The 12,804-nt window shown below is 38.3% G+C and overlaps 1 protein-coding gene across 1 annotated transcript; it reads right to left on the minus strand.

Annotated features, from left to right (window-relative positions):
- Positions 1-1,041: 1,041 nt before the first annotated feature.
- Positions 1,042-6,265, minus strand: LOC133021296 (interferon alpha/beta receptor 2-like). The gene is made up of 6 exons (XM_061088075.1): positions 6,262-6,265; positions 5,968-6,075; positions 5,627-5,787; positions 2,420-2,582; positions 1,526-1,647; positions 1,042-1,202 (listed from the first exon to the last, which is right to left on the minus strand). Exons 1-5 carry the CDS (start codon positions 6,263-6,265, stop codon positions 1,589-1,591), a joined length of 495 nt encoding a protein of 164 aa, XP_060944058.1. The 3' UTR covers positions 1,042-1,202; positions 1,526-1,588.
- Between the last annotated feature and the right edge of the window lie 6,539 nt (positions 6,266-12,804).

Raw genomic sequence — 12,804 nt, forward strand, 5'->3', positions numbered from 1 at the left:
GTATTTATTTACTCACAAATTTTGACCTCGTCAATATGGCAACAAAAGTGACACATGGCAGCGACATGTGTAACATGTCAATGAGATATCTATCTTTCTATATCTGTGAGCATGAACCTAGCCCAGCAAACGCCATATTACAAACACATTTGGGATGAGATAAATTTCAATAGAGCCCTAAGAGATTTGGGAATTAGATGGTTGAATGAAAGCTAATGTGGACCTTTTCAATATTAGCAAATCAAACACAAGCCAAAGAAAATAGCAAGAGTGATCCAAATTAGACTTTGATAAAGAGTTAATTAACCCTGTGTACCCAGAGCACTGATGACGTCAGATATCGGAAAAAAGTTTATTAGTTGATTTTATTAACTGATTTTGAATGAATGGTAATTACATCAAAGCTGGTTTACTATTTTCATTTTAGTTGTAAATGCACCTTTCCAAATTTTTTGCACACATCAAGGTGGTGTGCCACCATGATAAAGACATCACCATCCAGATTAGGTCAAAGTATAAAATACATTTGTTGAAAAAACATGGAGAACTGGAGAAAATTGTCAACATGCTTCATTTTAATGAAAATTGTTTAATGAAAACCTAAGAGAGGCATATGAAATATTAATATCATCAAATGGCATATTCTCATCGTATAGTACAACAGCTTGTTAGTAAAACCAAAGAATTAATGAAAAAGTATCACTTTGCTCATCTGGTAGAGATGAGGCTGGACAGCAGGATTCAAAATATATTCTGTACAGTTTCGTATTTTTACTTTTTTGATTTTATTACGCTAAACCCATGTATGAGAACAACTCAATTGTGGTTATTAATATATAATCTTATTGCTAAGATCAAGTATCATTCATAAGTTAAGGTATTTATGAATGCGATCAATGATCATGCGATCCAAGTATTCTTTCAGTTTTAAAGTGTTTTAAATTACAATGACTTCATTCACTTTATTACATTTAGAGTCAGAACAAAATTGAAATACTGACATAAAGACAGTATTATAACAATTTATGAAAACTTTTCACTTTGATACTTAACCAGAGATTTTTCTCTCAGAGCTTCGGCCAGCTCTAAAACTAGCTGCCCCAATCTAGCTCCTCTGATCTTTAGGGATAGTGCCAGTTCATAGGCTTCCTCTCCCTCTCACAGCTGCTCTTCAGGTCCCTTCATGATGAACTTGTGTATGACTGGAGATTAAAGAGACAATGACAGAGACAGTCACACTTAAATCATCCAATTTACAGAAATCCTTACAGGAGCATTCTGTTCCCGTCCCTGTCCTAGTTTTAATATTGTGAATAGACTTTGGTAGATTGCTTTTTCGTATATTCTGAAAATATAATAAAAGAATGGTTACATCTTTTATATAATGATGGTGATCTGGATGGAGATCCTGAGAAATTGCATGACTTTTGATTGACCTGTACTAATTCACCTGCTACATTCAATAGTTTAAGCTTCACCTTGTTTCAAATAATTATCTGTGTTCCAGCACAGTTGCATTACTTACCAGACATGTGGATAAGTGTTGTCTTAGTATTGTGAAGCTCCGCTGACCACCATTAACAACCAATCAAGTTATGAGGAAGCCCAGTAAACAAAAAAAAGACAGCAGGCTGATAACCAAATACACTGTTAGAAAAGAGGACAATATGTCAGATGACGCAACTCTGCTTTTTGGAACATACATTTTTACTTAAATCAGAAATGGTATTACATTTGGAAACACTGAAAATTCAGTTAGATTTCAGTTTTCACTGGTAATTGGCATGTACTTACTGTGGTTATGCTTCAATGATAAACTTATAACTTAGTATATTCAAACATATATAATGACATAAAGATGTTAAACATTTAGATACTCAAAAAATCCTATTTTCATGCAGACAGCTTTAGTGACACCTGATTACCTGGCAGCTGAGTACATCACTTCACAGCAGAGGATACGTTTATACAGTGGGTTATCTTAAAACAATACTCAAATTCCCAAATTTACATTAAAATGTTCACTGTCCAGGGAAATACGAATTGAAAATGTTGTCCTAAAGTAAATGATGTTCAACATCAACCATCACCTCCAGTGTATGAAAGATGTGTGATTAAGTGCTTTGTATAGATGCACTGTAACGTACTTTGATTGGTGGATAAGACTGGAAAAGCGCTTTACAAGTACTGTCCATTTACCATGTAAAACTGTCATCATATCTGTTATCACAAGATTCATGTTCTTATCTAAATTTCCTTATTGAACAAAGCAGGAGAGAAAAGGTGAAGAGATATATATGTCTTGATGGTTTATTGCACCAGTCAACGTTTAAAAGTTGATGGCACAAAAGAAGAAAAAGGATCACACATTTTTGCATTAGTTTTGGCTATTTCATTTGGGTAAACAAGAGTGACATACATGAGCTTCTGGATGGAGGATGGCTGGTGAATGCACAGTGAGGTTTACTGGTTACATGGTTGGATTTGAGGAGTGCTGTCACAGAGATGCTCACACAGTACTCTACACCTGGCTGCAGGTACATGATCACTGTCTCTTCACTGTACAGCAGATCCAGTCTGAACTGAAACATACAAACCAGGAGATTAGGGGGAAAAAATTAAAAGCAAATCATGAGGAATAAATGATTTGTTATTTACCAAGTCTGAATATTTGGTATTGCTCAATCCTTAATATAAACACTGATGTCATGACAGGCAAAAGCCGTATTACGAGATTTTAATGTATGTATGTTAAGTATGTTGGGTTTTGCTTACATTACAGTTCCTTCTTGTATATTGAAACATACTGTTAGGAGGGATCCACTTGATCATTATCGCCTGCTTAGTAGAGCAGAAGTCCTCTGTGTGTTGGCACCTTTTCATTGGGGTTGCACATTTTTTACACCCTTTTTCAAAACAGTTAACACAGATCTCATACAAAAACTGTCGGTTTTAACTATGTCAAACACAAAGGAACACATTCTCTGCTGGTCGAAATGTATAAGAATAAATGTCTACTGCAACTGTGTGAATTTTGATTGCACAGATCTTGAATCAGAAATCAGTCTCTATTCACCTGTACAGGGTGCCACCTGTGTTGCTGTTTAAAAAACATAGACGAGCTACTGTAATTCAACAGAGCATCTTAAAAGCCCTGTACACACCAGGTACTAACATCCTTCCTGAAAGATCCGATCACAAGTGGCCAGCACTGAGTACGTGTGTTCATGTCTGGCATTAAAGCGTATCCTGAATGTGTCTCCCGTGACCACTTAGATCAGATCTCACTTCCCCGCTCTAGATGCAAATGAACATGTATGTCATTGGTGTAAGTTAAACCAAATAATGTTGTTTTTACCCAGTCTGAGTTTACAGATGTGTCCGATGTCATTGTTTGTGTGTGTCTGTCTGTCAGGATGAGAAAGAGAGGAGTGGGGGTGTCGGTCAACTATCAAGAAGTGCTGAATTAACCTTGTGCAATGCAGTGAAGGATGCATTCACGTTCACACTGCACATGTGGTCCAGACCACCTCTGAATGTGGTCTGGCATGATTCGATCGCTATCCAGTCTAAATGCATTCACCTGTACTTAGAGCTGTCCCCTTGTGATGGGATCACAAAAAACCCATATGAATACCTGGTGTGTATGGGGCTAAAAGTGTGAAAAGTGAGGCAAAGTTTAATCGCTAGTTGTGCTGGGAATTTTGTTTTAATTCCCTGGTGAGGAAATAGACCATCAGACTGAGTGATCAATTCAATGATATCAAAGTATTTAATTAATGGTCAAGAAAACAATTTACAGAGAATAGAGTTGAATACAAACAGAGTTTCTGAGTGAATACTTGGCCAAGCGGGACAGAGCTGTCAACACCACTGCAGGTATTGAAGGTCTGACGATTTGGATGAGAGGAAGGCTGTCTTAAATACACAATCTGACGTCACTACATCATCGTCCCATACCACGCGAACATCACAAGTTCAGTGGTTGGAACCTATCAGAAAAGAGGCAACAGTCATCCTCCTCTCCTGAGGGAATAGACATTTAGAACATCAAATAGTCTCAAGTTCATCCATGGCCAAACAAACAGACATCTACAGTACTTGTATCAGGCAGTTGCAAATATTACTTAGATTTTATAGCAATGCTCTTTAGGTCATTCCACCTGTACTTTGAGCATAGCTATGTGAACAACATGTTTGTGTTTCATAACACAGAGAACAGTTAGATTTAATTAATAATAATTTCCATGACACTAGTTAAATCATCTTGGGGGAAAAGAATACATGTCATGCTGTGATATGCTTTCTGGCCTTTTTGGCAAATGAAAGAAAGACTAAAATAGCTAATTAAAAAAACACCAGCCATAATTTTTCAATATGTTAAATTTGAATCCTTTCAAATCACATTGTTGTGTAAAATTAACAATACATTTGTGACAGTTTTAAGATGAAACATGAGCTTGAGCTTTTCAACTTGAAACAGCATTTAGAATATAAGGTTGGACTTGGAAGAAATTACTGGAGTTTGGTTACTAATGTATTAATAAGCACATTAATGCTTGAGTATGTAATGGTGCAACAAATTGTCTGACTGTATATGTGAAATCTGTACGGAAACTATCACTTATAGCTGGTAAATAAATGTAGTGGAGTAAAGTAATATTATGGAAAGTAATTTTTCCTAAAAGTTTAATATCCTCCTTTGAATTGTGGTAGAGTAGGAGAATAAGGTAGTGCAGAATGGGAATCCTTAAAGAACTTCAGAAGTGTACTTGTTACCAGCAAACGTGTACAGTTTCCTTATTTCTGTTATTATTATTGAAGTGGTGCACCTTTCTTTCTTTGTTCAGCTTTCACCCATTTCTAAAGTGTTAACAGAAACTGTTGACGTAGTAAGAGTGATGAAAATCATTTCCTGCGTCAAAGTACTGTATTTTCTCTCAAGAAAGAGTTGGCTGCATACCTGATGTTCAGAACAAGAAAAAGAAACAACAATACATATCCACTAAAGTGTAAAATGCATCAGTTAGTCTGTTAATATAATCTTTTATTTTTTTTTTACACTCGAAGTTGGTAAAGATAAGAAAATATAACCCACATACCCTGGACCTATATCTGCTTAAAGAATCAAAGAATCATTTGTTTTCTGCTTTATAACCCTAATTTGGGGCAGGAAGTGTGATTGACCATCACTCTGTTCAAAAATGGTTTAGCCCTCCACTTACATCTTATCATATTCGTACATTCTAGCTGGCACGAATGCAGGCCATAAGATTGAATATACAGATATGAAAATGAATTCCTTTTTGTTCTCCTCCGGCTGAACATTTTCTCAAACACAGGAAGACACAAGTCTTTGATTAGTCTGTATTGTCCCTGCTCTGGTGGCATGTATGGAACTTCCAAAGACAGTGATTCTTCTGATGATTTTTCTAGTTTTCTAGTGATTTTCTAGTGATTAACTAATAAATAATTAAATAATTTTTCATTGTTACACATTAGTTTGTTAGTGCTGCAAACACTGTTTGTGAAACTGAAGGTTAGGAAAAACAAAAACAACAATCCTACAGTAGAGTCAAAATGGAAATATAAAAAATATTGAGAAGTGCTACTGTGTAACAAATACCTGTGCCCCATCCCTGGTCCTTTGCACATGCAGGATCACTCCTCTGTATAGGTTCTCCAGCTGCAGGCTGCACTGGAGGCCCTTTGTTGCAGGAGGTTTGAGCTGCAGGATCAAACAGTTCCCACAGCCAGAGACAGACACATCAGGAGGTCCCAGCACAGCTATGGGGAGAAACATTTAATTAATTTCATCAACTAAGACGAGAGTAATCACAGGACAAAGAATTGTCATTTAAAAAAAGAAGCAGCCTAATGATGGCTGCCCTTTGAGGGAAATGTTGGGCAACATGTTCTTAAATATTTGTCTGTAACATATTTTGAACTGTGTCTGTGGTATCTCACCGTCTGACTTGGGGCTGGAACCAGCCTGATTTGGTCCAGCTGGATGTCTGGGTGGTTGTGAAGGCTTGGACTCGGGCTTTGTAGTGAGTGTATGGGTCAGTGAACACTCTGGTTAGGTTGCACACAGAGATGGGCAGTATTTCAATTACTTCGAGTATTTTGTCATTTGTATTTGATAGGGCCGATAAAAAATCTAACGTAATTTGTAACAAAATACTTTAGAGTGAAGTAATTTTGTATTTGAAATACTCAAGATACTTTCTCCACGAATCCAAAAACAATTCACGAGTTCACCCATTCTTCAAAATGCGCTGGCTACCACCACGATTGTCAGGAGAAAGGAGGCAAATCCACCAGTTTATGCTCCATTCAGCTGAAGATCTTGGCCTGGTGGCAGAGAGTGAAACGGCTTCCTCCAGCCTCCAAGATGATGAGGAAGATGACTCCTTTGTTTTCTCAGCTGAAGAAACTCAAGTCCAGGAAAGACAGGAGATCACAAGCCACAGCAAAGCTGAGTTAGAGACCCTTCGTTTTCTGGAGGACACCAGAAAAGACCTGCTTTCTCTTCAGCAGTAACCACTTATCAAGCTCCTTTTTGTTTGATTTAACACAACCCTCCCCTCTTCAGCTCCGGTTGAGAGACTGTTCTCGTTTGCAGGAATAATATTCCATCCGCACAGGAGGCGGTTACCAACAGAAATATTTGAAAAGGGAGTTGTTCTTAAAGGAAACTAAACTGGCTACTTAGTGGTTGGGTCTCAAGAACCAAAATGAAAGGATTATTACGTCATAAGGATGTCAGTCTGAACCTGTATGAGACACTTAACATTTTAATAAGGAACTATGTGGCCTACCATGCCACTGGCCAAGGTAAAGTAAAAGAGAAGTAAGTAGGCTACCTGTTCACTTTTGTATTGATTTGCTTTTTACCTTTTATTTGTTTTTATTTTTCTGTGCAGAACTTGATGTACAGTCATTTATTTAGGCTCTTTACCTGTGTAAAACTGGTTTTAATTCTATATTTTGTCTTTTATAGTATACATAGGCCTTATGTGTGATGCTATTCATATGTGATGAATAATTTCTTGTTGATACAAAGCCAAAGTTTATGGGCTATTAAGTCCAATTAATATATACACTACAGTTTAAAAGTTTGGGGTCACAAATAAAAGCAATGTTTCAATGAAGATAACATTAAATTAATCAGAAATACACTCTATACATTGTTAATGTGGTAAATGATTATTCTCGGTGGAAACGTCTGATTTTTAATGATATATCTACATAGATGTATAGAGGACCATTTCCATCAACTATCACTCCAGTGTTCTAATGGTACATTGTGTTTGCTAATCACCTTAGAAAATTAATGGATGATTAGAAAATCCTTGAAAACCCTTGTGCAATTATGTTAGCACAGCTGAAAACTGTTTAGCTGTTGAGAGAAGCTATAAAACTGAACTTCCTTTGAGCTAGTTGAGTATCTGGAGCATCACATTTGTGGGTTTGATTATACTCTCAAAATGTCCAGAAAAAGAGAACTTTCATTTGAAACTCACCAGTCTATTCTTCTTCTTAGAAATGATGGCTATTTCATGCGAGAAATTGAGAGGAAACTGAAAATGTCCTACAACGGTGTGGAGTACTCCCTTCCCTTCAGAGAACAGCACAACAGGCTCTAACCAGAGTAGAAGGAGAAGTTGGGGGGGGGGTGTGCACAACTCAGCAAAAAGACAAGTACACTCCTGATCAAAATCTTAAGACCAGTTACAAAATTGCATGAATTTGCATTTTGCACTGTTGACCACAGCTCAAAAAAAAGAAAACCTCCTAAAACAGAAATTAAAGTGTCAAAAACTGACTCAGTAATGAGTAGCTCCACCATTATTGTTGATCACTTCAAAAATTCGTTTTGGCATGCTTGATGCAAGTGTTTCCAAAAGGCTAGTGCGAATGTTGCGCCAAGTGTTGAAGATGGCTTCACCAAGGGCATCCACTGTCTGGAACTGAAGTCCATTTTTGTAAACTTCCCTTGCCATCCATCCCCAAATGTTCTCAATTGGATTAAGATCAGGGGAACACGCAGGATGGTCCAAAAGGTTGATGTTATTCTCCTGGAAAAAAGTCTTGGTCAGACGGGCATTGTGAATTGGAGCGTTGTCCTGCTGAAAAACCCAGTCGTTACCACACAGACGAGGGTCCTCAGTCATGAGGGATGCCCGCTGCAACATCTCCACATAGCCAGCTGCTGTTTGATGCCCCTGCAAAACCTGGAGCTCCATTGTTACATTGAAGGAAAAAGCACCCCAGATCATAATGGCGCCCCCTCCACTGTGCCGCGTAGAAAACATCTCAGGTGGCATCTCCTTGTCATGCCGGTAACGTTGGAAGCCATCAGGACCATCAAGGTTACATTTTTTCTCGTCAGAGAATAAAACTGTCTTCCACCTTTGAATGTCCCATGTTTGGTGCTCCCTTGCAAAGTCTAAACGGGCAATTTTGTGGCGTTGAAGGAGACGTGGCCTATGAAGACGTTTCTTGTTTTTGAAGCCCTTCCTTTGCAGATGCCGTCTGATGGTTATTGGGCTGCAGTCAGCACCAGTAATGGCCTTAATTTGGGACGAGGATCGTCCCGTGTCTTGACGGACAGCCATTCGGATCCTCCGGCTCAGCGCCGGTGAGATTTTTTTGGGTCTACCACTTGATTTTTTTGTTCCATAACCCTGAGGATCTTTTAAGAAATGCAAAATGACTGTCTTACTGCGTCCAACCTCAGCAGCGATGGCACGTTGTGAGAGGCCTTGTTTATGCAGTTCAACAATCCTACCACGTTCAAAGACGGTGAGCTTTTTTGCCTTTGCCATCAAGAGATCTTCACAGTGTGATTACTTGACATGAAATTACATGGAATCCAAATTTTTGCACAGATTTTGGCTTTTAAAGGCTGTGGTCTTAAACTTTTGATCAGCTGATGAACAGCCTATTTGAGTTAAATTGTTGTTTTCAATAAATTGCCTGGTCACAACTTTTGGTCTCTTGTTCCCATTTCTTATTTTTGCATTTTGAAGCTCTACTTAGAACCTTCCTAAGATCCAACAGTGCAAAATACAAATTCATGCAATATTTTAACTGGTCTTAAGATTTTGATCAGGAGTGTATATTAGAGTCTCTAGTTTGAGCAATAGACGCCTCACAGGTCCTCAACTGGCAGCATCTTTGAAAAAGATGCTGGAAGAGACCTGGGGCCATCTGTCAAGCATGGTGGAGGTCATGTGATGCTCTGGGGCTGCTTTGGTGCTGGTAAAGTGGGAGATTTGTACAAGGTAAAAGAGATTTTAATTAAGGAAGGCTATCACTCCATTTTGCAACGCCATGCCATAGCCTGTGGACAGCGCTTGATTGGAGCCAATTTCCTCCTACAACAGGACAATGACCCAAAGCACACCTCCAAATTATGCAAGAACTATTTAGGGAAGAAGCAGGAAGCTGGTCTGCTGTCTGTAATGGAGTTGCCAGCGCAGTCACCAGATCTCAACCCATTGAGCTGCTGTGGGAGCAGCTTGACCGTATGGTACGCAAGAAGTGCCCATCAAGCCTTCCCAACTTGTGGGAGGGGCTTCAGGAAGCGTGGGGTGAAATTTCTACAGATTACTTCAACAAATGAACAGCTAGAATGCCAAAGGTCTGCAATGCTGTAATTGCTGCAAATGGAGCATTCTTTGACGAAAGCAAAGTTTGAAGAGCAAAATTAGTATTTCATATAAAAATCATTATTTCTAACCTTGTCAATGTCTTTATATTGATTTTGCATCTCATTTGATAAGTAAAAGTGTGAGTTTTCATGGAAAACACAAAATTAGCTTGGTGACCCCAAACTTTTGAACGGTAGTGTATATACATAATCAATCAAGTTGTTGTCTTTAATAGCTTTGCTTAGTTACACTGACATTCTGTGACTGTTCTTCCTTTTTGTGGGGTTCACGAGAGCTGTGTGTACATTATATAGCCCAAACCTGAATGCTCTGCTATACCAAAATGTGAGAAAAAACGGAAAATCCAGAAAAAGTATTTCCTATATTTTAAATACAAAATACATGTATTGTATTTTGTTACATTTTCTGGCACCAGTATTTTGTATTGTATTTTGATACATTTATTTGAGGGGTATTTTGTATTTTGTATCAAAATACATTTGTATGTATTTTTGCCCATCTCTGGTTGCACATCTGTCCAGCTGTCAGCTCCAAACAACCAACCACTGGTCTCCACAAGTTCTTCCTTCAAAGTGAAAGAAGATACAGAAACGGAAAGAGAAAGACTGATCATAACCCGAGAACATTGTTGATCGATATATCATCACCACAGCAAGTGAAACATAGTGCTGACACCACTGATGTTGTTTACAGCTTCATAAAAACTGGACTGTTAAAGGAATTAGAAAAGCTTCAGAAACAGCAATTAAACATGACACACTATACAGAACGAGGCGGAAGCTAAACAAACTAATAAGTGAACAAATTAGTGAAAGCAGGGGTATTTATTTGTATTGCTTTTATTCCATCATGTACTTTGTGTTACTTTTTTTTAAATTAACTTTGTTTTATACAAATATTAAAACTGTGTCATTTAACACCTCTTATAAGAGGCCTATTCATAAAGTCGATTGGATGACATCCAGCTGACAGTTGATTTGTGAGCAATGTGATAATGAAGAAGATGTCATTATATAATTAAAGCCTGCCATCCAACAAAATCCTACAGCCATTGGCCTTGAACTGGGTCTCGGCCCTGAGCCGTAGGGGGGGCTCAGCTCACTGGTTATCTTGGTTCATGAGATGTGTGAACTTGCACAACACTGGGGGAGGATGACTCACAGAGGATGGCTCTGCTCTGATTGGTCGACAGTCAAGCGATGACTCAGTGTCCAGTTAAAACAAGTTCATACTGGCCTGGATGTTAGCCACGCCTTCATTTTGTTGTTAAATAGTGGGACCCACAACCTGCTGCATCACAAACTCAAAGTGAACGTTTGTAAGGACTGCTCCCTAAAAGTTCTCATTATGACTAACTCACTGTTCACTGTCGGACATTTCATTTTTATTCTTTCTGCACTTAGGTACGTGAACACTCACTTTGTTTCTCCTATAAATCTGGTTTTACTGTAAATATCTTGGGAAGGAAGGAAGGATATCTGCATTATCAGTGAAGAGGATCCAAAAAAAAAAAAAAGTGTTTTGGTTGAGTTTTGCCTGAAGACGGCACTGTTGTGCAGATTATTTAGATAAATGGCATCTCATGAGACAGGTGCAAAGCATACACCTGTTTGTTGAAACGATGATCCCGAAACCAGTGAGAGAACTTCCAGGAGGCTAGCATTTCACATATTTGTTGAAATGGACTTTTGACTGTTTAAGTTTTAATTGGATCACTTGGAACAGTGGTCTTCAATTGAGACAATGATTATTATTTAATGAAAATTTTAGTGAGAGCAATGACATGGTTAAAGCATTCCATTTAGACAGTGTCTCTCCTCAGGAGAAAGGGGCCTTTCTTTTTACAGCCAGCGGTAAAAGATGAAGATCTTCATCCGTGTTCCTCTGATAGAAAGTTTGTTCTAAAACCTTCAGTGGAAGAAACAGATTCATGTGTTCAGGCCTAAACCTGCAATAATCTGAGCTGTGTTAAATCATAGGAAACAACTTTTTAATTAAGTCAGGGCTGGAAAACTATTTTATATGCACAGAAGAAGAAGAAGTGATCTTTAGTTCATGACTGTGGAAACATCAGCAGCAGTTCAAGTCTGTCTGCTTCAGTATCACCGGCCAGTTCCAGTGCTTATGTTTCTGATCAGCTTGGTTTGAATGATATAAAAACGGATTGATTGACAATCATGATTGACAGCTGAGACTGACTCCTTATTGATCGAGTCCCTGTTTGACCCTGTTTAACACAAGATGGCCGCGTGGACAGAGATGGGAAAAAATACATACAAATGCATTTTGATACAAAATACAAAATACCCCTCAAATAAATGCATCAAAATAAAATACAAAATACTGGTGCAAGAAAATTTAACAAAATACAATACATGTATTTTGTATTTAAAATATAGGAAATACTTTTTCTGGATTTTCCGTTTTTTCTCACATTTTGGTATAGCAGAGCATTCAGGTTTGGGCTATATAATGTACACAAAGCTCTGGTGAACCCCACAAAAAGGAAGAACAGTCACAGAATGTCAGTGTAACTAAGCAAAGCTATTAAAGACAACAACTTGATTGATTATCACACTTTTATTTATCAAATGAGATGCAAAATCAATATAAAGACATTGACAAGGTTAGAAATAATTATTTCTATATGAAATACTAATTTTGCTCTTCAAACTTTGCTTTTTTCAAAGAATGCTCCATTTGCAGCAATTACAGCATTGCAGACCTTTGGCATTCTAGCTGTTCATTTGTTGAAGTTATCTGTAGAAATTTCACCCCACGCTTCCTGAAGCCCCTCCCACAAGTTGGATTGGCTTGATGGGCACAAGCTGCTCCCACAGCAGCTCAATGGGTTGACATCTGGTGACTGCGCTGGCCACTCCATTACAGACAGCAGACCAGCTTCCTGCTTCTTCCCTAAATAGTTCTTGTATAATTTGGAGGTGTGCTTTGGGTCATTGTCCTGTTGTAGGAGGAAATTGGCTCCAATCAAGCGCTGTCCACAGGCTATGGCATGGCGTTGCAAAATGGAGTGATAGCCTTCCTTATTTAAAATCTCTTTTACCTTGTACAAATCTCCCACTTTACCAGCACCAAAGCAGCCCCAGAGCATCACATGACCTCC

This window comes from Limanda limanda, chromosome 16 (assembly GCF_963576545.1).
Source record: "Limanda limanda chromosome 16, fLimLim1.1, whole genome shotgun sequence".
Taxonomy (NCBI): domain Eukaryota; kingdom Metazoa; phylum Chordata; class Actinopteri; order Pleuronectiformes; family Pleuronectidae; genus Limanda; species Limanda limanda.